General features: G+C 44.3%; 1 protein-coding gene across 10 annotated transcripts in view; it reads left to right on the top strand.

The window, feature by feature from the left end:
• camta1a (calmodulin binding transcription activator 1a) overlaps nucleotides 1–27,002 on the top strand; it is a 284,590-nt gene that overhangs the window by 161,793 nt on the left and 95,795 nt on the right. For all 10 annotated transcript variants that reach the window (XM_056383864.1, XM_056383860.1, XM_056383861.1 and 7 more), the window contains one exon: nucleotides 718–853. In XM_056383864.1, coding sequence (XP_056239839.1) covers nucleotides 718–853 — 136 coding nt within the window. The remainder of the gene's footprint in view (nucleotides 1–717; nucleotides 854–27,002) is intronic.

Consider the following 27,002-nt stretch of genomic DNA (forward strand, 5'->3'; position numbering starts at 1 on the left):
CACACACACACTATGTTTAACTGCTAACTAATTGTTGAATAAGTCATAAATGTTTCATTCTGCACTTTCTGTTAATGTTTAACACTGAGCACCAAATGCCTCTGTTACAAATCGAAGTGGAAAGGCAGATTATCATCAAATAGTTACATTATATCATTATGAGCCTACAGGCTGTGGTCTGGTGGAGGGAGAATGAATTATGAATAGAGTGTGAGGGAGGATCTCCCCCCCCCCCCCCCCCCCCCCCCAGGGACTTCCAACACCACTACTCATTTAAGTTGGATGAATGAGAGACAAGGAAGGAAGAGGCCCCCCCCCCCCCCCCCCCCCCCCCCACCTCACACACACACACACACACCACCACCTCCACGCTGCTTTCCTTTCACACTGGCCTTTATGTAATTTACTCTGTGAGAAGAAGTGTCACTTTAGCTGCTTGCAGCACACACACTTCTCATTGGGAGAAATGTATGTTGAAGGGTGCTTTGTTCATTGTCAAACTGTGCATACCAATGCTGAAAAACACCATAAAGAAGTCTTGTCATCTAAGTCACTGGTGCATTTTCTTCCAGCGCAGACTTGTGTCGGGCCTCTTTGTACATCTCTAAAATGAGTCCCCGAGCTGTGCTGCAGCTTTGCCTGAGAATTCTTCTCATCTCATCTCATCTTTCTGTCTTTTTGCTCTCCCCCCTCTCTGTCCTGTCTCCGCGGATCCAGGCCGCAGAATGGGTCGATGATACTGTACAATAGGAAGAAGGTGAAGTACAGGAAGGATGGCTACTGCTGGAAGAAGAGGAAAGACGGGAAGACCACACGGGAGGATCACATGAAGTTGAAAGTGCAGGGAGTTGAGGTGAGTGGGCTGACGAGAGTTTGGATTTGAATGGAGCAAATGGGGAAGGAGGCGGGGTGGAGTGGGGTGGGGTGGGGGTCGGGAATGGGGCGGGCGAGAGCCAACCTTCACCCTGACACAGACAAACACAGGTCTACAGTGAGTTCTCCCTTGGCTGTAATGGAGACAGTCACATGCTGCAGTCGGCCCGTGTCTCCAAGGAGCTTCACCAAGAAACAATGCGGCACAACAATAGTTTTCCCTGGGAAGCCAGTGGAGTGGAACCGATTGTTTGTACCTTATTAAGGCTCTGGATGTTGCCTTTGCTCCAGAGAGCCTACATTAATCTTGCTGGCTCAAAGCAGTACTGTGGAGCTAGCGTTCCCTCACCTCACTTCAAGTCGTTCCCTATACCAGCCGCTGCCATAAAAGCCCAGTAGTATCTGTTCTTGGCTCACCCAAGCTCAATCTTGTTCAACCTGTGGTGTTGGCACCCTGACTGATGTATCAGCAGTCCCATATATGAGACTAGGCAAGTCTCAGTCCCACACTCCTTCACTTCCTATGTTTTCAATTGTGTTAAAGTTTGGCTTCTGGTCTCTTTCACATGTTTAGCCACAAGCACTGATGCCAGAAGCACGGGAGCTGAGATAGAGTAGAGGCAGAGACGTGAGGGCGGGAGATTGTGGTCTTCCATTTGTGTGTGTGTGTGTGCGCACATACAGACTCATAAACACACAAACAGACATTTGCTCCATTCACACACATATACACATAACCACACACCTCAGGGAGTGGTGCTGTGAGTCTGTGTCACACAGTGTGACAAAGACAAAGCTCAGGCATTCTCCCAACAGGGGCTCTGCTCTCTGTTTGTACTCCTCCAGATATTTGTCACTCCAAGAAAATGGCCTCTTCCTTCGCAGAGCCAGCTCGGTGTCATCTCTGGCCCTGCAGTGGTCTGATAACTTGTTGGGAGTACGCACAGCCAACCTTTTGGACCGTTCCATATTTTCCTAGTTTCTGACAGTCCTGGCTTTACAGAGGATTTAGTCAGCTAACTTATTTTAGTATGAACATGTGAATACACAATATGCTCAGTAGTGTTTAGTGTGCAGGCTCTGACTTTGTCAATCCTCACAGAATACGCTTATACCTGTACAGACAGAGTTCCAGAAGTGATTTTGCCCTCTTTGGTTTCTTACAAAAAAGGCAGGACTGGCATTTCTTGCTAAAACCTTTTGTCGCTGGCATACACGTTGAGTCCATTAGAGCCAAGTGGCAACTGCCCAAGTATCTTTTTTGTTTGACAACAGGATAGGGTCATAGTTGCCAATTTCTCTCGGCAACTATGACCTTGTGTTTTGGGGTGAGTTTACCTTTACTGATGGGTCTTTTTTGGCTGTCACACCAAGCCGTGTTGTTTTCCATGTGTTTGACTTCAGCTCTACTCAGGTTCCGCTCTTGTGGCACATACCCCTCCAAGAAAAGGCCCAGGACAGTTGAGTGTGACATAGCAGGAGTATTACATTAGTTGGCCATTGTACAGTAAACATGGCTTGTACTGTTATTACAAAAGCTGTTCCCCTAAGTTCCCCCAGTCCAGTCCTAAAGGATGCAAAAAATATAACTAAAAATATATCTAATGCAGAACATTTACTCGAAAGTGAAAAGTCTATTTTGTTTCTGCTGTCTGCTATATGCCCCCCCCCTTTACTGTATGCCACTGTCCTATTTTCCAGCATCAGTGCTGGTCAATGCTGCAGAAAAGCAAGTCATTTTTCTTTAAAGTCACTTCCTCAATTGGCGCATCACAGCTATTGTATCTTTGAGTACTTCTCCTGTCCAGTGATAGCACGTTCTTCTGTGGTCATGTAGCTGTCACAGTGGACGAGGAGAAACATACTGCTACAGTCTAAAAATATCCAGACCTCTGTGACCAACAGTCCCAGCTTTATAAAAATTATATTAAACAAAGGCATTTCCTGGCGAGCCATAGCTGAAGAGATTCGCCCTTCAGGTGACAAATCATGTGAAATAAAACACAGAAGACTGTTGCATGCAGGGCAGAACTCCAGTTTCACTTTATATGCTACATATTGCACTGTATTATACTGCTTGATCCTGTTGACTTGCTATACCATGGCACATCTGATGTGACGTGCACCATATGATGCACTGCTGCACCGTTTGAATGTTAGACCGAACACAAGCTGGAAATAGAAAGGTCGTTGATTTGTTGATTTTCTTTAATATACAGCCCCTGACTCTTTGAAGAATGAGATTTTCCTTACCTTCCAGTCCACACTTGACATGAACATTGAGTAATGCGCTGGTGATTATTACAGTATTGCATGTCCATCACTAGCAATGCACAGTCAGAGGGCCAGATACAGCACAGCTGTCGAATCGTTAAACCTGTGGTGTGCAGTGAACAGTATGCAACAACATAACATAAAGGGTGTACTAAAGCAAAATCATTATGAGTCACACACACACTCACACACACACACTCACACACATATACACACACTGATGGCTGTTCACTGAGCTGCCAGCAGTAACTTGGAAGTGATGAAGTGTAACTCTTCATCCTGTGATTTTGTCTGTGATCTCCTATATGTTGTAACCAGTCTAATTTACCACAGCTAACTGCTGTGTGAGCTAGTGCCAGGTGTGAAGGTGAGTTTAGTGGAGAGAGATAACACATGCAGCAACTGATGCAGGACTACAAAGCCACATGGGAGCTCATACAACTGGGACCATAACTGCTATTTTACATACTGTACATAAAAATACTGTGCACATACCGTCTGTGCTGAGGTCCGCTGCGGAGACTGTGTTGTGTGTTTCTCTGTGCTTGTGTACACACCCGCATCGCGCAGCCTTGGAAGACCTGAGCCATGTCCTTTAAACGCCCAACTCCTCAAGACTGACACGGAGAAGTGATCCATCACTGCTGTAACCAGCCTGTGATAGGTTCCCATCATGCACAGTCATGCCTGCTGTAAGCACATACAAATGGCTTGACCTTTGACTTGACCTTTGAAAGTATGAGGCCACAGAAGAGGAAAAGAGCAATCGTTTCTGCTTACTACTCTGTTTAGAAAGAGGAAAGGTGGATCTTCCTTTCCTTTCCTTTTGAATGCATAATTCATATCATACCTTCACAAGGCAGAACAGAGAGTTGTCATAACTTGAGCATAAACTTGCTTGTTTTACAGAAGATTCTGAACATCACTCAAGCTGTGCTTTAGCTGCTCTGATTCCCCAGCCATCCAGTGCTTAATAGAGGTTCTCTGGTTATTACATGGGCCACGTTTGGTGCACAGAGAGGACAAGTGTTGTGGGTGGTTCAGGCTCGTGATGTTCAGTGGCTCCAGCGAGGGAGAGGCTGCGAGTCCGGGAGCAAGAGGCCTTCTGGGGCCTGCGAGAGGCAGCCTTGCGTGGCAGGAGTAGATGTCAGCGTGTGCTGCTGCTGTCCTGTCTGCTCTGCAGTGCTGGCTCAGCAACCCATGTAAACCAAAGCTCTACTCTCTTTCTCCCTCCCTCTCTCTGTCTCTACCTTTTACTCTCTATGTATCTTTCTCTCATCCTCCCTCTCTGTCTGTCATTTCTCTCTCTTTTAATTCTTTCACTAGATTTTTCATTGTCCTATTCTACTCCCACCTCTCTTTATCCTTTCTGCCCTTTCTTTCCCCACCCCCCCTTTCCTCCACTACCCTCCAAGTCCACAGTCCAGACGGACAGAACCTTGAGTTGGGCGGTAATGCTCCCTGTTCCCTAAAATTGGAGCGCAGGGCATGTTGCGGCATTAGCGCTTAACAGGCCGTGAAATAGCAGCCTGCCTTCCTGACGTCTCCCCCATCACTCCAGGTGAGTTGGCCAGACGGCTGGATAAATGAGCAAGCAGCACCCCCAGCAACCAGCATGCATTTGGGGCACTTGAGGAGAGATGTCCATCAGTGATTATCTCACCACACCCTGCTCTTACCAAGCTCAAGTTGTTCACCAGTTCCTAGCCATGGCCAAACTTCCGTGGGGATCTTTGTAACCACTCTAATGAGGATGTCCGGTGGCTTGTCTATTAATCAGAATCCTCAGTTAGACCAGGTTTTGATTGACTCTATTCTCCCACAGAGTGATGTCATCCTAATTTAAGCTGTAGGTCTCATAGTGTGCATAGCTCTAGCATCCCCTGGCTTCTTGCTGTGAAATAGCAGAGACCTCGAACACATCTCCTTTGACAAACTTCAACTGATCTCCTTTCTGCTTCTTGTCAAGCTTTTACCCCAATGCTACCACCTCCTCTTATGTGATTAGCTGTTGATGTGGGCTCAACCTCCCCCCCCCCATCTCCTCCACCCCTTCTATCCTATCTCCCCATTATTCCTAAGCTTTAATAAACTCCCTCAAACGCAGATCGATTTTCTCTTAAGTGAAGGTGGCAGTGCTTCTGACTTATTTCATTACCACAGGCTAATTATACCGATTGAAATGAGCTTCTCTTCTTAAGGTGTGCTGTGCTGCTCTGTGCCCCCACGCTCCCCCGACTTTAATGCCAATACAGTTCTCTACCAATTCCCTAACTCCCATGCCTGCCTCAGCTCCACCCCACCATCCCATCACCCAACCTTCTCACCCTCCACCACCTAAATAATCAGCTGGTGCGTCCTTAGCCCCCGTAACTTGTCATTTCATGTTGGATCCACCCTAATGTGTGATTTCAACTGTGCAACTGTGCAATGAAGGAAGGTAATGGAGCATGCTGGTGGCTCAATCGCCTCTGTTCATTGATAATAATGAAGACAAATGTCAAAACATTAGTTGCTAATGTTGTAATGGAGTGGATGCTAGTGGATGCGCGCTGGATGCTACACTGCATTGGCTTTCAATATCACATGACCTTCAACATTTAACTCCTCTCCTCTTTAGTAGTCTAGCCTTTACTTTTGCAGCAAATCAAACATTTAATTTTTTTGTCCATCCAAGCAAATGTATATCTGATTTCACACGACTCTCTTGAAGCACAGTTTTATACTGGTACCTTTTTGTCTGCTAGTTAAAATCGGGAGGAAAAAAAAAACATTTCACAATTTCATGGCCGCCTGGGTGAGTAGCATTGGTAAGTTATAATCAAACTAGCTGCATAGCTGTGAAATAGAGTTTCTTTTTGGCTGTATGTGTTTTCAGTAGCAGTGGTATAGCTGATTTATAGATGCAGTGGCTGATATCACCAGATTGCGAGGCCAGATGTGAGAGGGCACTAAACAAACCCCTGTTTCTGAGAGGAGGTGACACCATGCATGCTTTCCCTCCTGTCCCTGCTCCAAGTCAACTGTGAAATTAAGATCAGATTACTGATACACGCAATGCCCAAAGCAAAAAAGTTTGTATTTTCCATTTTTATTCAAACTTATAGGCTGTCTGTTAGACAACAGTCAGTTGCTTGCTCTGTAAAGACAGTAAATCGATTACTGTTTCCATTGTCTTCTCTCTTCTCCTGGAGCCTGCTTTGTTATTCAATATTTTTTTTCTTTGCCTTGGAGCTCACACAGCTAGCTCTTCCCTTTTGAATTACCTGATTGTGAAGGAGTAAATACCAATCTGTGTGTGATATTTTAAAGAATGGTTACCATGGTTATAACTCCTGACCTTCTGCTCTCAATAGTGATTGAGTGGTAGCATAGACACAGGAAGAACTGCATAGGGTTTAGTTACTACAATTCTAATTCATTCAGGAGAGTCAGGTAATTATATAAGATAAGGTAAACATGAACTATATAAAAAGCTTCATGGTATAATAATAATAATAATAAAGTCACACTAGATACAAATGAAATTACTGCTCACGCCTTTAATATAAATGCGAGCATTTAGCTTTTGATGTTGCCATGCACGGTAGGTAAGTGCTTGAACCGGATATCCATTTTAGTTATTTTATGGGTTTTTCTTTTTCTTTTTTTTTTTAAATCCAGCACAGTAGATTAAAGCAGTGATCCTCTCCCCAACATAATGGCTTAATGGGGGTTGTTATCTTGTTATTAGCGACCAAACCAAAGCCTTCCCACATGAACGCCTTACCCCCAGCATTGGGAGCATCCACTTTACCCATGGTTTTCCTTTAAGCCCACAGTAATTAGTTTTCCTCTTTTACGTCTCACAATTGCCAAATCACTCAGCAGCAGTTAAGCGCTCAGTCTGCCTTTCATGCTGACCCCGCTATCACCATTTCAATCCAGCAGCTTGATTTGAGGGGCTAATTTTGGAACAGTTGCATAGGGAGCAAATGTATACGCGGCCTGTTAGAAAGCTGTGCATTATCGACAGCTTCCGTAATTTAATTTACCACTTGTTGCCACATGTTGCACAGTTGTCATGCTGAGGCGTCTCCACAGGGGTTTCCTTCTTTATTGCGAAGGGGAAGGTGGAAATGACCCCAAGAAAACGGACTGAGAAACATTTGTTGCATTTTGACTTCCATTTATAGACTGGGCTTTATCTGGGCTTCCCACTGCAGCTCCCAACTTCCCTCCTAGGCCCACTAAAAAAAGGGAGAATTGTCCAGTAGCCACACACACCTTCTTCATTTCTCTTGTGGTAAAAACCAATTCAAAAGAATAATGGCACACAGTAAAATGAGGCAGTGGAAATGACTTGAATCCATATGACTTTTGCTTTGGGGACACTTGGCACAAAAATCTTTTGAGACAGAAACAGGGATGCTTCCTAGTTCTTCGCATGTCTCCCATTATCCTTATTAATACTGTTGGTGCGCCAAATCGACTAAATTTGCCAGTTTTTGATATCTGTAATCCCCTTGGGAGTAGTAGATATGCAGATATGCAAAGTAGGGGCAAAAGGTTTGCAGGAAGGGTGAGGAAAACAGAGCGCTGCAGGCAGTGAGCAGACTTTGCATGACTCTGTGGTTTGCTCTTAGTGTGTGAATTCTCCTTTTGTTTAGTCTCGTGAGTGAAACACAGCTCCCTGGGCAACGCAGGGCCTGGGTTTTATGTTAATGAGCAACTTTCGCCAAGGCTTCTGCCTTCCACCATCTCTCATATCCAGGCCAGAATACTCTTCAGAGATTCATACTGCTCAGAAAACACCACTACCAAGTGATATCTAGTGAAAGGCTCACTCTGGTCCTGACCTCAAACCATTGCCGGATTCAGCTGATTCACTTGAATTTCAAGGTAGGAGTTCAAAGGAAAGCAAGAAGTTTCAGCATCACTCTTACTCTCACCTCTCTTATGTCAGGGGGCAAGTCCTTTGCAAAATCTCTGTTTAATAATGTACATCCAGTTTTGGCTGGTTCACACATTTCTAGGGCATTTCTGTCTACAGGCCAGGACCGAAGAGGTCGGCTGAGGTCTGAGTATTGAGTAGAATCAAAGACTGGGTTTCTATTCCTGAAATCCAGTAAAAATGCATTATCTAGATTGCTTGGAATGCCTTGGATATCACTTCAGGATATGCCTTTTTCTGAATCTGTGAGTTTCCCTTTCTCATCATTGCTCTTAGTCTTACTCTCTTTCCTCTCTCTTTCTTTCTCTAGCTCTCTTTCTTACCTCCATCTGCTTCTTCCTTTTGAAAAAGCTGCTTACCCAAATCGTCGCCATTATTATGAGGCCATTCCTGTAGCAAAGGCAGACCCCCATGTCAAGAGCTTCAGTTTTCATCGGATGCTGTAAGGCCTTGGCAGAAGCATCTCTTCTTTCCCCTGCTGGCTCTGGAACACTTGGTTCTTTTAATATCCTTCAGATATGGAGCGCATCACCGGTGTTTAGGATACTACCGTACACGGAGTGACAAGGGGTTTTTGAGAAGGAATCATCCAGCGACATTATCTCCTCTTTATTCAAAAAGCCAGTACAGCTGTCCCCACAATTCCACTGGAGCCTTTTCTGCCTCATCTGCAAAAACATTTGTGTATTGACGTTCGCAGCGAGATGAATTTGTTATACACAAGCGTCTCACTCATCGGCTACCTTTATCTTTCTTTTTTTTTTTTTTTTTTTTGCTTGGCTATTTATTCTGCTGGCTACTGCACATGGCCTATGTATTATTAACCAGAAACACAGAGGTTTAGATGCAATTTGCTGCTGTGTTACATTTAATAACTGCAAAATCAAAATGTACCAATGCTCCAACATTCACTCTTCAAAGGAGGTATAATGAGTGGAGCAGCAAAGTTCAAAGAGAATGGTTAAGTGTTTGTATAGAATTATACAGCATGTGCAACTGTGCTTTCCTCAGAGTGATATTGAAAGGTTTGATATTTTACATGAAAGGTTGCTAAAGAGGAGTTTAACACAGGAAAGAGGTTTAACCCATCTGCTTTGGGCAACAGAGGAAATACTGATGCAGATAAGAGTCTCTTCATTAATGGTCTTGTCTTGTTTTGTCAGTCGCAACTTTGTGTCTTCCTGTCTTCTATTTCTCTTCTTCCTATCATCTCTTCTTATGTTTGTATTGCTTTCTACATCTCTCTTATTTCATTCCTGGCTGATACATCAGTGTTACCCTTGTTCTTTTCACAGTAATCTGAATAGATGTTCTCTTCTGTGTCCTGTGCTCTTCATGCATCTGTTCTTCCTTTTTTCTTCAATTTCTGTTGATTTTCAATGTTGTTTCTGGTTGAGTCCTTTTTGTTTTTTTGTTTTTTTTAGTTGTTTTGATATGTTTTTCTTTTTTCTTTTTTTTTTTTCGTTTCTAGTGCCGGAATGAAAGGCAGCAACAGACTTCTGTGGATTTCTAGTACACATTTAAATGTGGAGAAAGAATGAGTAATTTGTTTAAGCCCAAGGGGGTGCCTAGCTTGTTCTGCATTGTGTGTCGACACTGGTCCCCTGTTAATGTCATTGTCACCAAATAATGATGCATGCATGTAGACAGATGTACTGACACACACATACTCTCACACACAAATTGCATCTATGCACATTCATTTAGTGTCACTGAACTAAGTATGCATGTATTCCACATACGTGAGTGAATTGACACACTGAATGTACACATAAGCAGATGTAGTAAAACCTCATTTCATAAATTGAGCCTGTTATTGCTAGAAAATGATGTTTAAAGATACCACAAAAAATCTCCTATGTGATAGATGAAAACGGAACAGATAAAAATTAATCAAAAGGACTGTAGACTGTGGAAAATAAAAGACTGATGAAAAGGAGAGGAGGGAGCAAGAGAGGCTTAGAAGGTGGATGGATGGTGTGGGAGGAAGGAGGGTGGGGAGGGAGGGTGAGGCGAGTGTTGAGCGGAGAGGAGAGAGAAAGCCGGAATGAACGATATATAGCCGCTGGCAAACAGAAAACAATTGTTACACTGCCTCCCATAACCCACTTCAACCTTAAACAGCAGATTTTTTTCACTCAATTAATTTCTACACATTGGAGCAGGGGCCTTGGCTGAAGCTGAGCTTTTATGTGCTCCTGCTGCTGCAAGGCCTATACACATCTCTGTCTCTCTCTCCCTCTCCGCTCTCTCTCTCTCTATCTCTCTCTGTCTCTAGCTTTCTTTTTTTTCTCCAGAAACTGAACATTCTGCATTGGAATGGACTGGAACATTTTGAGAGATGAAACATGAATAAACAGGGAAATATTACATATTGTAAAAATAGCACAGACACACAAGCAATTGATGAAAAGCGCCATTTGATTCTCTCGTAGGAAAAGAAATACATTTTCACCTAATCAGTATTATCAAAGGCAACCATGTAGACCTACTTTGAAATGTGATTTAAAACCCCAATTATTCATTCAGTTGAATGTATCCATGTATATAGTTCTGCTGTGAGTTTGCATTACATGTAAAGCTAATAGAAAGGCGGAACATCAAGAGAAGTCAACTTTGAATGTCGATTCAAATGATAAAATCCCTTAAGAAGATTTACAGAGAGATGCTTAATGGGAAAAAACAAGATTTCCATAGAAAGATTATAAACAAAATTAATAATGATAATACAGATAATCACACACGGGAACACATAGGGCCATGGTGGCCTTATGTGGACAGCAGGTTGACTTGCCTGAGGGCAGAGAGAGGGAGAGCAGGCAGAGACAGATGGACAGATAGATAGGGGAGGGCATGACTGAGCTGTGTCTGTGTGTGGTGAGTGAGGGCCAGTCGGAACAACATGAATCATGGCTCCAGTTGAGAGAGGAGGAGATCAGATCAATAACAGCCCAGAGGAGGGAGAGGAGCGAGAGAGAGAGAAAGAGGATGAAGGGAGGACACAGGAGGTGTTCATCACTGGACCACCCTGACTCCCAGCAGACTTTTTTCTTTTTTCTTTTTTTTTTTTCTTTCTCAGGCCGTACAGTTAATGTATTGAGCGAAGAGCTGGTTAATTTTCTTGGTGAAGACATAGGTAGACACAGACAGTGTGCTAATGTGTAAGTATGACTTATTGATTATTCAGATGAGACCATGCACAGGCTGTTCATGGTCATCCTTTGGATACAAGTGTAAGGATATTGTGGTGCTAATGTCACTACAGAAAAGTATTAACCTGCAACTTAAACATTTCAAAATATTGCGAGTGTGCCGTTTTATCAGTTGAAAGAAAATCACTAAACCATTGATTCATCTTGCTTTACTCTTGAAGCCACAGAGCTTGTTTGATTGTGCATGTGTGTGTATGTATAATAAGTGTGTGTTTTTGTCTGAGTGCAGCAGGAGTGCAAAGGCTGTAGTGGTCATTTCTCATTAGGTGACCAGTGTGTCCTTAGGGAGAAAGGCCTGTTTTTTTCAGTGTGTGAGTGTGTGAGTGTGTGTGTGTGTGTGTGTGTGTGTGTGTGTGTGTGTGAGTGTGCGCGCCAGGAGGCAGTTACAGAGGTAGCGGCCAGTGTTGGAGTGGCTGTCTGGATGTTTAAGCATGCTACGCACACTAGTGTAAGATGGCCATGCTCTCCCCTCCACCATTGTACTGTGGAACAGGCAAGCAATTTTTCTCATCCCTCCTTTTTTTTTTTATATATATAATTTGGTCGATAAAGGTGAAGGACGTTTCATCGCTATTTCTCCCTCCTGACTCCCTCCTCCCCGTGTGCTCTGCACTGTCTCAGAGTGAAATCCCGAGATAAAGCTCGGCGGCGCTCCATGTTTAATGGAGCTTAATCCCACAGATTTGAGATACGGAGCTGTGAGGTAATTCCCTCATGCCCATCTTCACTAACACAGAATAGTCATGTGACCGCCTAATTCTGCCCCTTCTCCAGACACGGACAGATAGGTGGACAGACGGACAACAAAAAGAACATAACTCTGCCAAGGACAAGACAAATATATTTTTATAGTATAGTTAGTATAATAGTTTTATAGTATAGTTAGTATAATAGTTTTTTTTTTTGTTTGTTTTTTTTTTTAACAGCTGATCAGGAAAACGCTTGTGCTTTATCCCGGGATTATTATATTATTATGGAATACTCACCATCTCATCTGCTGTAAAAACCAGTTATGTTTCTGCCATACTTTCCCTTCAGCTGTGCCTCAGTAAAATGTGGTCATCTTTACTTTGGCTGGTCAGTCAACCTCCCTCTTGATGGGGGGGATTTATAAATTAATCTGCAACACAGAGACGAATATGAGCCAAAGTGATGAGTTTGGGGAGTCATAACTGAAAGCTTAGTGTCCACAGACAGGACTCCAGCCACAGCATCACGTCAGGATGCTTGGAGAGAGTTAAGAGGGGTTGGCTGGCTAGAGACTATTTGCAGAAGCTATGTGCTTGGAAGTATTATACCCACCAACAATCCTCCTTAAGTGATGAGCTGACACTAAGCAATTTACTATTCACCCTGCCAGTGAAAATATTTTCAATCCAAGTGCATAAAGCTCCCATGGCAGGTAATATGCCAAGCCCTCTTCTTCTATCTGACACTTTTTGTTTCAGTATAGCTACTGTGGTTCAATTTACCCCCAGACATGCTTGTCAGGCCCGCTTGACATGAGCTTCCTTGTCAATGTGTAAAACAGTCTACATGGATGATTGCAGAGCAGCACTGGTTTTTAGTAGTAGTGAGTGGGGTTTGAGAGAAAGGAAATGCGCATGTTGCTAAATAAACCTTGTTTTTTTTTTTTATACACACAAAAAAAGGATCTTGAAAGCAAAAACAAGGAAACAAGCAGCTCCACTTATTTAATCAGTATTAGCATGAAGACTCCGGGGACTAGCTGCAACTCCCCACAGATTTCCACGTTCATTGTGCTTCACCTTTTCTCCTTTTTCCCACTGTTTTCTTCCCCTCTGTCCCCACCACCCGCTACAGTGTTCTCCTTCCGTCTCGTGTCTCCTCTCCTCCTTCTTTTTGTTGCCTCTTGGGTATAAGACACCTAATTGTCACGGGAGTAGAGACAAACTGCGGAGCGAAAAACACAGAAACACTGTATATTTATTGTCCAAACTAAAAACAGCAGGCTTGAGCATTCAGAGAAGCCACATGCACACAGGCATCAGGATGTCAGTATAGCGGGGCAGGAGCTGAATGTTCAGAGTTGTGCTTGTGGTTGTTTATGTGTGTGTAAGTGTATGTTTTTGGCAGGTGAGGGGGCACATCGTCCTTTCTAGCTGCACCCTCTCTGGCACTGTCACTTCAAGGTCTCAATCGCTTGCCATTCTGGGCCCCAACCACTGCCAACGCAGCCGATCCACCTCTGCCAAGGTCCTCCTCATCCCTCTGCTACTGCTCTTCTCTCTCCTCCTTTGCATAATTACCCAGGTAATTGTGGAGTAATTGACTGCATCACCTGCTCCTAGGAAGCTCTGGCATTGTTTAATAAACAGCTGGAATATACGCCACATGTTGTTGGAGAGCAAGAGGAAGAACATATTGGGGCAGAGAGGGAGGGAGAGAAGGTAGGAGGAGGACTGAAAAGAGTCGGGTGGTGTAGTCTCAAAGGGAGGCGGCAAGAATGTACACATTCACAATGTACACGCACATCATTTCCCAAACACAGACACACAGATATAACATTCTCCAGGCAAGTCCTGAACTTGTTATGCAAGGTGAACATATTATTGCCTATGGAAAGATTAGTGAGAGAGTGGGTAATGAGAATGGTAGATGGATAGATTTAGAGACACAAGGAAAAGCAACAGAAAGTGAGCGAGAGAAAGTTTGAGGCATGAGAGAACGAGATGGATAGATGGAAGGGGGAGCGAGAAAGGAGAGAGTGGTGAAGCGAGCCTCTCAGGGCTAATGACATTAAGGAGGTCTGATGAATCGACACCCGCTGAGTGTTATTGACGTCCCCTGAGCCTGCCCAGGCAGAGCCAGCCTCCCAGCTCGGGTATTGGCTAGCCCTGCTCCTCAATTAGACTGCCTGATTAGATTCCCTCGGTTGTGCCCTCTCGTGGGGTGAGCAGGGTGGCATGATGGATGTGATGGGCAGGATTATCAGAGGGGGGTGTCACCCATGCCCCGCCTGAGGGGCACCAGACGATGGGTTTGACCAGTCGTCGCAGGGGCGTGTAGGCGGAAGGCAGGGGGCGAGGCGCGAGTCTCTTATTGAGGCTGTCAATCATTGCCGCTTACAAGATAGAGGCTGTGTCTCTGCACAGAGAAGCACAGGAGTAATTACTATTCCATCTCACTTGGCATCTAGATATATGAGGCTGTTCACAACCACTGACCTCACGTGGCAACCCTTCGCCATCTTTGAAATTGTTTGAAAATGCTCAATTTGCATATCCTGTCCTTCATTCACTAATCCTCTGAAGAGGGACTCAAAGTGTAACTGTGCTTAGATACTGCAGATCTCTGGTTTTCATTTGGCGAGCCATTCATTTACTAAAATAAATGTGAAAAATGCAAATGAAAAATGTTCAGTTTTGCTTTCATCTGTGTCCCTACATTAGTCCATAATGTTGAAGAGTTTGGCTAGGATATGTCCTTAACCCTATTCTCTCCATTTCCTGGTAGTGACAGTTTCATACAACCATTCATCAACATCTTGGCTCTTGTGGTGCAAAAAATGGGGCAAGTCAGGTAAGTGTCCCAATTCAGCAGTTTTGAAAGGCAGTAACTAATGATATCTCAGGAACGAGGGCTGCTGCTGTTTCCTGAGAACTTTCCTCTCTGTCCCATTGTGTGTTTGTGTGGCTGGATAGCTAGCTAATGGCCTGTCTCTGATGAATAAGGGGCTCTGACACCCTGCAAACACACTCTCCCAAGGTCAGAGCAGACCACAGATTACCATATCCGGGGGCTTTAACAATCTAACACAGCCTCAAGTCAGTCGGATGACAATTGAGTCGAGCACACAAGAAGATAAGGGAGTTGGAGGGTTGGGGTGGGGGGGGGTTTGGCTCCAAAGGAAGAAATTGCTTTTAAAGTGGAGAAAACCTGCAGTGATCTCTGCCGCTGATGTCCCCAACAGTGGCTGTGATGCCAAGTGTCCATTTGTGCATCCCTCTCAGTTAAGGCGCTCTTGCAGTTGTTCACTCGACAATGTTATCCCTTTTCTTTATTGAAAGCTGGTATTCAACCCTGCAGTCTGTGCTAAAGAATCCTTCCCAGAAAAGTGCTTGGTGAATGTGCTCTGCTGAAGCACTTCCATATTTCTTCTCAATAGCACCAAGTTGTTTTCAAATACAGTGTGGTTTAATGTGTCCATTATGCAGTGAAACATATTGTATAATGCATTACATTGATTTATAACCGCCTGTGGTCAGTGTGTCAGCCTTGTTGTCAGGTGGGTGCCGTCACGAAGACGTAGATAACACAGTCAGATAGAACAGATAGAGGACACGTTGTAGGCGCAAAGTTGTAGCAGTTGTAGAACATGCAGATTAACACAAGCAAATACATGCACAAACATGGACCCTTATATCTAAACCTAAAATACAGGCATTCATGTGCACAGCGCACGCACATGCATGCATGCATGCTCACGGAAGCAAATTGTAACACATAAGGGCATACACACATCCACCCACACACTTGCCATATGTGTCTGCAGGGAGCTGGCTAAAATGTCAAGCTATGTGCATGGCTGCCTCCTGTCGACGCCTCTCTCCTTATTTCACAGCAGCACCTGGTGGTGACAAAGAGCACAGAGGAGAGAGACTCCCCAGGAGAGGGAGAGGAAAGGAGAGGAGTGGAGTGGAGTGGAGTGGAGGGGAGGGGAGGAGAGGAGAGAGGAGAGGAGAGGAGAAGAGAAGAGAAGAGAGGAGAGGAGTCTACCCAGTCCCTAGACAACAGACCCTTCCTGTCCCATCATGTTCTCCTTGCCTGTCAATCCAACTCAGGGCTGCTTAATTTCACTTTGAATTGACGATATTCAAGCCCCTGCCAAAGTTTGAGGGATTTTAGACATAGTACCAAAGCCAAGGAGTATAATGAATGAAAAGCCCCTTCCCAAATTGATTTCAAACTAAATCAAACCCTGGTATTCAATTATCTGCCAAAGCTGCCACTGAGGAACTTTAAAGTTGTATAGGCAGAGAAAGAGTGAAAGAGAAGGGGTGGAGGGGGGAGAAAGTGAGGAAAGGGAAAGAGGACGGTCAGAGCAGAATGCAAATGACTTCATCCCTGCGTGGTGTCAGAACAGGTGGCCCAGTGGTAGCGCTGGGCCTGATGAATGAGCTGTTGAAGTGGAGCCCATTGCTACCTCTAGCTAGTGGCAGCTCCAATTCTGCCTAGTTAAGCATTTGGCCTCCTCTGCCAGGAAAGCTTAATTGAAGAAATCATCACAGGGACCGGGACAGATCTGGTGTTACTGGGACCAAATTGTCTGCCTGCCTAACCAGACTGTAACATCATAATAGTGTGATACTATCCATCCACTAATCAGAAGAAAAGTGTTTCATTTCAGGATAACATACCGGGACCAAATTCCTTTTAATTATGCTGCACCCAGTGTGAATTGTTTCAGTTCAGTCATAAGTTAATGCTGGTGGATTTTTTTTTCTCCCCCCTGTTGCCAGTCTTACCCATTAAAAGTGTAAACCCAACAGTGTGTTTGCTACAGTCAGAAGCTGCTATTTATGATCTGTTCATGTACTGTAGATTACTCGCTGCCGCTATTGTTTATAAAATCCATTAAAAGCAGCTCACAGAGACATACTGCTGCTTTGACTAATGCAATGCATCATGTTGAACAGCACGTGTATTGTTGGTTTTCCTAACATGCCTTTATCACTCAGGTAATTACTGTTTTAGTATCATTTAATACACTATTACACCTGCATCAGGAAGACAAAATGTCCTGTTCCTTTGTGACATTTGTTTTTAGTTTTTTTTTTTCTTCTTCTTCTTCTTCCTGTGCAATATTTAATTCAGTCTAGCACAGCCCACTGGACATTATTCACACCAGACAAGCAGAGCATAAGGCAGGGAGCAGAAGGAAGGCACCCTGATTGGTTTATTTTAGCAGAGACCAGTGACTTTTTTATTGTATCAGAGAGCGAGGGTAATTATTGGTAAATCACAAAAAAAACCTGTGCTGTCAGCGATATCAAGCAGAAACCAGTCAAGTCATTGACACTGCAATTGCGTTCCAAAAAACAAGTAGCCTTTGGCCCCCTGCCGCACCTGCGCAGAGTATCGAATGTTTGGCCTAACTAATGAACGACTGAATGCAATTATAACGCACTATCTCTGAAATTAGGCCTGCCATGGTGTTAATTACATAATTACTGAAGATGTCAGCTCTATGCGGGAGGGTGGAGTGTCAGTGGAGAGAGTGGAGCACACAGGGAGGGAAGTTGCTTTGCTTTCAGGGATGAACTATAGATGCTTCTTTGATTCATGATGCCGGCTTTGTGGAAAATATCGCCTTTGCCAAGTTAATTTTGAAAAGGCCAGCATATTTGGGCAGAGACAATCAGCCTGACCTTTCTGAGAACAACCCCAGTTTTCACTCTTTCACCTCTTTTTTCCTGTTCTCTCTTTTTTCTTTTCCTTTTTTTCTTTGTTTCCTTCCCTCCTTTCTTTTTTTTTCCTTTCTTCCCATCTCTCTGTTTGTCGGGGCTGACATGCACGTCCTTGACAGCAGCGTCTGCTAATAGAGACCGCCATTGTTTATCAACACATCCCACTGATGAAGCAGCCTTCCCGTTTCTGTTGGAATATTTGTACAAATTTATTGGAGGCTGCCTCTATTAGACACAGGCCTTTACTAGGAAACAAGTATGCTCCTAGTGTAGACAGACAATTGTATTCTCTTGCTTGTGTACTTCACTAATCAAGGCGACGCAGATGACTTTGCCGTTGTTCTGTGTGCGCAGTTATATCATGCAGATGATTGGAATATCAATTCAATCCACACTTGCAGCCTCATGGCTAATTTGCAATGGCTGTATATCAAATGTGTCACGAGAATGGGGAGCCATATTTCCCCTTACAGAGAATATGGAACAGAATTTGTCATTTGCCATTGAATGCCCAGCTCTCCCTGGTTCCATTTGGTATGGAAACTGAGGCAGTGTGTGTGTGTGTGTGTGTGTTTGTGAGTGTGTATCGTCTTGTTTTTCTATATTCATGGAGTCCAAAAACCAGGAGCCCACTATATTCGTGAGGTCTAACAGCTTTGTGGGGACCAAAATGCTGGACCCCACAGCTTTAAATGGCTGAAGGCTAAGATTTGTTGAATGTGTTTTAAAACGTTTGTTGCTCTGATCTTGGGCTTCAGACAGACAGGGTATGATGGGGCCAGAGCGTCCCAAACAAGATGCAGATGAGGAGCCATGCTGAATAATCATGTTCCATCAATGCTATTCCAGACAGGGAGGGGTCTCCATCACAGCTGTTTCAGCTCAGACACAACCCCACTGTCCCTCCATCCCCCCCGTCTCTCCCTGTCCACCTGTCCCATGTCAGAACTGCCAGCAGAACAAACTCTGACGAGACCGTTCTAGGAACTGAAAATAGTTTACCCACTCCCCGTTCTCTGTTATACCTCCACCCGCTGCCTCCTGCCTCGGTAGTCTGCTGTTTTCACAGGAAATTAGCCAGACGTCCCCTGAGGTGGATCTCGTGCATAGCAAGATATCTGCCTGTCAAGGTGTTCTATGGCTTCTGCATTCATTTGCTGCTTGGTGTCTCTCTCACTCTCTTTCCCTCCCATTCTTCTGCCTCTTCTTCTGACCCCTGCAACTGCACTGTCATCTAAGCCTTTTCCTGTCTGGCTCATCCATCAGAAGGCCATTGTGAGTGACACTTTAGTCAAGATGTGGCCACTTAACTTCAAACTCAAGAGTGACTTCAGAGCCCCCGTCTCAACCACAGTGGGTCAGCTGTGTTTTTCTTTTGTTTTATTCAAAATTAATATTTTCTCACACCATTGATGTCTGGAAGTGTATCATAGAGGTGATTTTAACCATTTGACACCAGCTCAATCAGTTGTTTCTCCCTCCAGTTGTTCCTGCCACTCTGAACAGTCTGTTGGTGTTTTCTTCTGTGGCTTCGTGGAAGATTACAATCTTTGGGTGCTGCCTTTAATCCCCACCTGTATTTTTGAGTGTTACGCTCTAACCCCTGCCACACAGGTCCTGACATTGCTCTCTAGAGAAATAATTGCTCTGCAGTAAGTTGGTGTAGCCTCGTTCCTGGGTGCTCCGGGTACCAGCACTTAACAGCTTTTTGACCTGAAGCACTGTATTTATCACACTTTGTTTTATGACCCCATAAAGAAGCCCCTTGATGAATTTGATAAGCTTATGAAAACATTTCCATCCAGACGGGCCGTAACGGTGACATAGGGACCGACCAGTACAGTAACTATCTCCATCGCCTTCGTTATGCCTGAGGCCAGCCTGTAAACCAGTCGCTGTACCTCACTCCGTTCTTGTTTTGCAAATCTTTTGTGTGTGTGCTCCCAGTCGAAGAACAGCATGATAAACAACTGTGCAGCTGAAGAGATGTTGAGAAAACAAGAAAATGCCATTTGAACTTGATGAAAATGAAAAAAAACAAAGGGATGTAATTTTGCTTCCGTAGACCCCTCTATTCTCCCACTCTTTCTTGGACTGTGTTGTGTTCATAGCGGTGCGCCCATGTTCTGAGTGGTTACAGGTGACCTCTCCTATCATCACTTCAGGCTTTTAAGGACAGTTGGGTTCAAGTAGTGGAGTGAGTCATTGAAATGGGTCAGATAGTGGCCCATTTTTGCCCCTCCACATGAGAACAGAAGGTGCACGTCAGTCACAGCGGGGGAGCGCAGGGAGAAGCAGCACCTCTCGGGATCTGTCCCCGGGAAAGAATCGCTGAAACAGGGAATTCAGTGGCCCAAGACTTCTGCAACACAAAGGACTGTCCTCCTGCTCTGGCACACAGGGGACACAGTCAGCAAAGTGCCTCTTACAGCCAAGACCAGAGCATTGGATTCATTGTGTGTCTTTTGTGCTCTTAGAAGCTTTGCCCCGCTTTTTGCTTTTTTTTTTTTTTTCATTTAAATTTGTTTCAACTCATGCAGAGACTTGAGAGGTGCCAATGAAGGATGGCGCCCATTTGTGGATGTCTGACACAGCATCTTACAATTGCCCAGTAAAGGCTCATGATTGGCTTATGAGAAAAAAAAAAAAAGAAAAAAAAAATCAGTCGTCTCATTTTGGTGCAATGGACAAAGAACTCTTAAGGCGAAAATGACCAAGTCAGGCCTGTTGATATCAAGGCTTTTAAGATGTAATGATCTCCAGTTTATAATAATATCTGCCTGTTTGTTGTCCAACTTGATAATGGAAAAGTGTTTTCTGTGGAGGATAATACGGTACCCCAACAGGCTGGATGTTACAGCAGCTGTATGATATTATGTTGTTATTATGTAGCGGTGGAGAGGTAGATCACATTTCCGGAATAAATAAACCCTCTCTGCAGCACCACACCTCCTCTGTTAGGCTACAATCACTAATTCACTGAGCGGGTGTGTTGACCAGCCAGCCTTGCTCTTCAATGCATTTACCCTACATTGTCAGGTAAAGGGTAGAAAAGAGACATCCACAGACACAGCAGAACCACCCTAACACACACACACACACACACACACACATGCTAATGCATGTACAGCACATGTTGCAATGACCGACACACACTATTTATGCGACAGGACACTTTTGAAAGCTGACAGCCAGAAGACGGGGCGGCATAGGAAGCTCCCGTGAGCTTACACCTCTTTTTACTGTTGGTTGGCCCATGAAATATTAACAGTGACTGCCTCCCCTCTGAATAAGCCAATAGAGTAGTAAAGGGTGAGGTCTGACTGACACAGTGTTTAATGTATGCCCCTTAGGGCCTCAGCTTGGTCTGAAAAATAGGGTCTTTTCTCTTGCTCTTACCTTCAGTTATTTTATTTTGTCTTTCTATTTTGACTTTTCCCTGCATTCTTTCTTTCCTGTCTGTCTGGCTTTACATTTTTTTTCTTTGCCCTAATGTCTTTCTCTTTTCTTCCATTATCTGCTACAAGGAGACAGAAAGACAGAAAGCAAGAGAGAGTTTAGGAGAGAGAGCGAGAAAGAAAAGAGCGAGATGGTGAGTGGTGGGATTCAGTGGGCTTAATGTTATCAGATGGCCAGTGTGCGTCGGCTTCTCCGCCTCAGCCTGTTGTCTGTCCTCTAGCTGTGTTTTTCACCATGTGCTGAGAGGAAATGGTTGTTCTGTGGCGATCTCTGTTTTATGAGGCATGCAGGTGCTTTCTCATCTGTTCGTTGTTTTTCGCCCGGCGCCATCCCGGCCTTTCCCTCCCACAGCAGAACAGCAGACCAACCTTTAAAAGGTGACTTTAACAAAAACAGCAGAATGCATGCATAAATTAAACAGATGCTTAGATATCTCCTTCTTTTTAATGGTGGTTTTGGGGCAGTTGTATAGTTTATCACAGCTTTTGTTTCACGTCACACGGCCTTCAAAAGGCACGACATTGGGCAAAATGAAATGCAGAAATGTTGTGGTACTTCAGTCCTTTCTACAGTGTATCGCACCATGTTTGGGAAGTGTAACAGTGACAGTAAAACAGCTGAGGTGCTTCCCCCTTTTTCATCCAACCCACGTGAATTAGCACACCAGTTATTTCTTAATCCACAGACATCTGGCTCTATGATTGAGCGCCTTTCCAGAGCATCTTGCAGTACATTCACTTGGCACCACAGAGAACAAAAAAAAAGCCCATTCCAATTTAATTAAACTGAAAGAATATCATTAGAGTTCTTAATGATGATGAATGTCTAAATAATAATAACATTTATGAAGTATTAGGGTATTAGAGTTCCAGTTGGATGTGAAATTATTCTTTCAGGTTAGGTACAGGACATTGTTATAACAAATAGCAGCCCTCATTACTCATATCATTGGCTCCTGGGTTAGAGATTCAGACAGATCGGGAATCCATTTTATCTCCAAGTTTACTCTCTGCTCGATTCTTTCTTCTTTGTAAACTATAGAACATTCAGCCATCCACTCAGCCCTGAAAGCCGCTGACAACAAACTCTTTCTGGTTTTCTTCCTGTTGACTTATTTCCTTACTTTCACTCCCCCTGTGTTAAAACAAATGGCAACTACAGGAAGCAAAAGAAAAAAAAAAAAAGACCTGAAAAGTTGACATTTAGCTTAAATGGAGGTGGAATGGGCCGCAGGGATGCAGCTGTAACGATGCAGGGGAGACCAGGGCTTCTTCTCTCTTCCCTTCCCGCTAAAGCAAGATTTATGACCTCACGAATACCATCATATTTTAGCAGCTGATGTACACTGTGGGTGGTTTATCTGGGATTGAGGGCTTTGCTGTTGAGCCCATCACTGTGGGGCTACTATGACTTACAGTGGCAACATGCAACAAGAGGTGGGAAAAAATGACACTGTATTTGATATCTACCACATGACACCCAAATATGAGCCTGAGCCTTTGTGTGCGAATTTCATGTTTTTTTGGGTTTTTTTTTTTTTCCCTTTTCAAATCACATCTCTTAACAGAAGAAGAGGAGAAAGTATGGGCTTGTGGTGAAGGAAGAGCCTCTCCGACAAAGGTCTCTCCAAATAAAAATTCCTCCTCACGCATTATCCATGTTTCTGGGGGAGCACGGGGAGTCATAGAGCACTGAATGAGAGATCTTATATTCAACTATGCCCCCTGCTTTGCGTGTCATTGCCGTACCCTCTTGCTCTTCCCTCACCACTTTCCTCTGGCAGTGTAATTGACAGGCTTCAGCAGTTAAGACCTCCAACAGCTCTTTCTTCATTTGGAGACACTTTGTCGGTTTTAATCAGGGCTTTAATTGGCAGGCTGGCAGTGGGTGAGTGGCACCAGAGGCTGGGGCATAGAGGGGACACTGACTTTCCCAAGATACCATTAGTGCTTTTTCTTTGTCTTCTTCTCACCTTCTCTCTTGCTTTCTCTCTTTTTAAAAAAAAAAATTCTGTCCTTCCTAGTTTCTTTTCTTTTTTTTCCCTTTCTTTCTTTTTCTCCCCATTGTTCTAGGTCATATTTACTCACAGGTCGGCAAATATAGTCAGAAATCAATATATTTATCCTTGTACTCTGTGTTTTCATCTTAAATGTTTGTATTATCTGCTAACTCACAGAAGCACTCAAACACGCTGTTACACATAGATAAAAAGAGTGTGCTGATGGCATTACTGAAATAACAAACATAGAATAATCCCAACCATAACACATTTCATTTCCTTTATCCTCAGCTATAAGTGGGTGTGTATGTGAACAGTGACTGGGGGTCCTGTGGGCTCTTTTGTATTATGTTTTAAACTGGGCTGCTGCTATGTGCGGATGATTTTTGAGTCCTTCATGGCAGCTAGTAGGTAAGGCCAGTATGTGCCGTGCTCCTGCCAGTGTTGCTGAATCTAGGACACCGGGACTCTTGTCTGTGATTCTCCCTCCCGCTGAGGTGTTAGTAATGCCAGGGGACAAGCTAGAGTGGATTGAAAAAGAGTGAAAAATAGGTGGTGGGAGGCAGAGGGAGATAGAGAGACGTACAGATAGGCTGAAGAAAGAGAATATGTCCCAGAATTCTTTGTCAGAATCTTTTGTTGACAGCTGGAGCCCTGCTTTTGAACCTGGCAAAGCAAAGCCTTGAATTGTCTGTCATTTTGATGACATGACAGTTATTGTCAGTATTGCCTCTGCTAAAGCATTCCTCTGTGCTAGCTCAGTTGTATCTTGCTATGTATAGACTTTGTGTATTTGTGCGTCTGTGTGAAGTACAAGCACTCGCTGGAAAAAAAAAAAAAAGAAAAAAAAAAACTCCCTATAATCAACAAGCATCCTGTGTATTTGCCAGGCCAATTAAGAGTCATTCATTTGCTAATGAAGGCCCTGTCGAGGTCTAAACTGCTCCTAGGGGCATGCAGACATGCAGTCAGCACACACACAGCCCTCAGCAAAGCTCAGCGCCACCAACATAGTCATCAGCCTGTGCCCGCTGCTGTGTGCGCGCCTCGCATTGCCCACTCAGCACATCTCACCAGCAGCCCCTAAACACTAAAAAGTATAATTGAATTCATTATTTCCTGTTTTATGACTTGTTCCGCTGTGGTTTTAATTTGTCCTGTAAAAGATGAGGCAGGCAGGCAGTTCTTCTGCCTTGAATTCCCTCCAGTTCCCCTCTCCCAGGCTCCCTTGTTCTGTTACCGAGCCCGGGATTTTATGAGGCGGGGGTCTCCTGTGTCGTGGGAGCCGTCTCTACCACTAATCAACTCCTCAAGGTTGCTACCTCTGTGCCATGCAGGAGGAGGTAGGGATGTGCTGCCAAATCGTGCGCCTAGCTACCTCTTTAATGGGCTAACTGCTTGACCTTCACGATGACTCCATCCTAACTCCACTCTGAAGAGATGGCCCATCTGTGTATTGATTTAGTCATGAGAATATAATCTGAAAACATTTCTGTCAATATTTCCTCCCTGCCTTCAGCTTCCTGGGGAGAGATGGTGTTCAGCACAAGTGTGAGGTTATCAACAGCATCTTCCTGTTCATTGGAGATGCACTGTATTTTCTTGTGATAAGAAGCGCCGATTTTAGACTTTCTTAGACACAGACTTGGCAGAACAGTTGTGCAGTCAGTGCCTCTAGGCTCTTCACTTTGGCCCCAAAGACTGAAGATGACTGCTCTGCTGCCAGCAACAGCTGCCTCACCTGTTCCCTTGACTCCACAGACTTCCTCCATTTCCCCCCTTACTTTTCTCCCTCCAACCATCCTTTGATACCTTCTTTTCTTCTGTCCATTCATCAATACTGTCATCATTTATTTGCAGTATCTCGAGGTGTCTGCTGGGTAGGTTGAAGAAGGCTTTTGTCGGAGTACAGACCTCCTGAACTCTGACCACAACCGATTGAAAGCTTTGCTGGCAGGAATGAGCACATTATCAAGGGACAGAAAAACAGGTCTGTGTTGACATTTTTCTGCAGCCTTGATCGGTCAGTGACTGTCAGCTACGAGGACTTTATATGACCTTGAGTATGAATGAGATCTTACCTTATTTGTCTGTCATTGTCATATTTTTCATCAACATAGTCAGTAGGATTTCTTTGCTTTTAAGTAATTAATCATCTTTTTTTTTTCCTGGATGTGGCCACAGTTTGTTGCTATGATGGGGTGTGGACACCGGTACCAAACTATCTGTGGGGCAAATATGGTTTGTGTTTTACCATTGGTGAGATGTAACGGTTTAATTTCATGGTGTCAACATAGTATTGGAATCAGATCATAAAGTATTATGGCACTTAAACAGAGAGGAACAGTGCTGTAAATCGGCAGAGTGCACTTCTGGCTCCGATGTATTGAGTCAGATGTATTGTGAATTTTTAGTACATATGTGTTTAGTGGTTGGGTTGAGCATCAGCGATGATGGTAATGATAACAACAGGCAATGTACCATGTACTCATCTGTTTGTTTTAAGAACTCAATTTGGCAGAGGTGCCTGGTGAGACGTTTTGAAATGCATGACAAACACCGCATAAGCGAAAAGAACAAGAAAAGCTCCTGTAGCTTATGCAGTTTGGAAATGTAGGCCACCTGGTTGGTATAGGGATAAATGTACGTCTTCCTTTTGTTCCTGCTGTGTGTGGGTCGAGCTCTGATGATGTCATGTGCAGTTGTTTCTATAGCGGGATCCACCGTGGGCGGCTGGGCCTGGCACAGAGGTACAGGGGGATTTGGTAAGTGCCATGATTTCACAGAGATCCAGCGAAGCCCTGAATACAGACTGAGATAAGTGATTTGTCAGAATGCAAAGTGATGAAAAAAATCTAGAGACAGAAAGAAAGATTTTTAGGGAAGAAAAGAAAGAATGATGTGGCTAAACCAGCAAAAACCTCACTTCACCTCATCACACTATTGAGTGGAACACCATGGCAGTGTTTACATTTTTGAAATAAGAGCTGCACGCGCTGGCGCTGCGTCATACTTCTGAATTATGGGGTCACTGTGAGTGTATGATGTGTAAGCGCTGTCAGCACCTGTGTTCAGGTCGTTAGTGCCGTTGGACAAAGTGTATTAAGAGACAGTAAAATAAAAAAAAAAAAAGACAGGCTGTACGCAATGTGCATTTGAGTAGCTCGGGGAGGAGGGAGGTGTTTTGAACACATGCCTGGCACGTACGACTCAGCCGAGCAAAGGAGTTTTGTATCCTCCTCACCAGGGGAAATAAAGAGGAGGTGAGACAAAAAAACTTTTCCATTGCTCCAGGCTACTGTTACCTGGCAGCCGCTAAGGAATTTAAAATATTATTCTGCCATTGCATATATTCTAGATCTCTGTGAGAGACACACACACACACACACACACACAACACACACACACACACACACACACACACACACACTCCTCACAGAAACGCTCTCTCTCACACAGAGGCACACAGTATGTCAAGCCTTCAGGAATACACTGGGGGGGGGGGGGGGGGCACAGAGACTCCCACCAGGCCTCCAGGCAGCAAGAGGTGCTGGCTTTTGTTTTGGACGTTGTTTCTGGATGTCGAAAAAATGATGATGTTAGTTTCTCACTGTCACCTACGCTGCTTCTTTGACTCCGAGCCATTTGCATAGGCAGCGTTATTCCACCAGGAAATATGGGGCAGCTTTAAGAAAACTCCACTTTGGAGAGGCGGGCGTAGGAAAGGCGAGTGGAGGAGAGTAAGTGATAGTGATGGACGGTGTGATATAAATAGAAGTGGTGATGGCAGGATAATGCATGGCTCTTTCTGCCGGGCCGAG

This window comes from Seriola aureovittata, chromosome 9 (genome assembly GCF_021018895.1).
Source record: "Seriola aureovittata isolate HTS-2021-v1 ecotype China chromosome 9, ASM2101889v1, whole genome shotgun sequence".
Lineage (NCBI taxonomy): Eukaryota > Metazoa > Chordata > Actinopteri > Carangiformes > Carangidae > Seriola > Seriola aureovittata.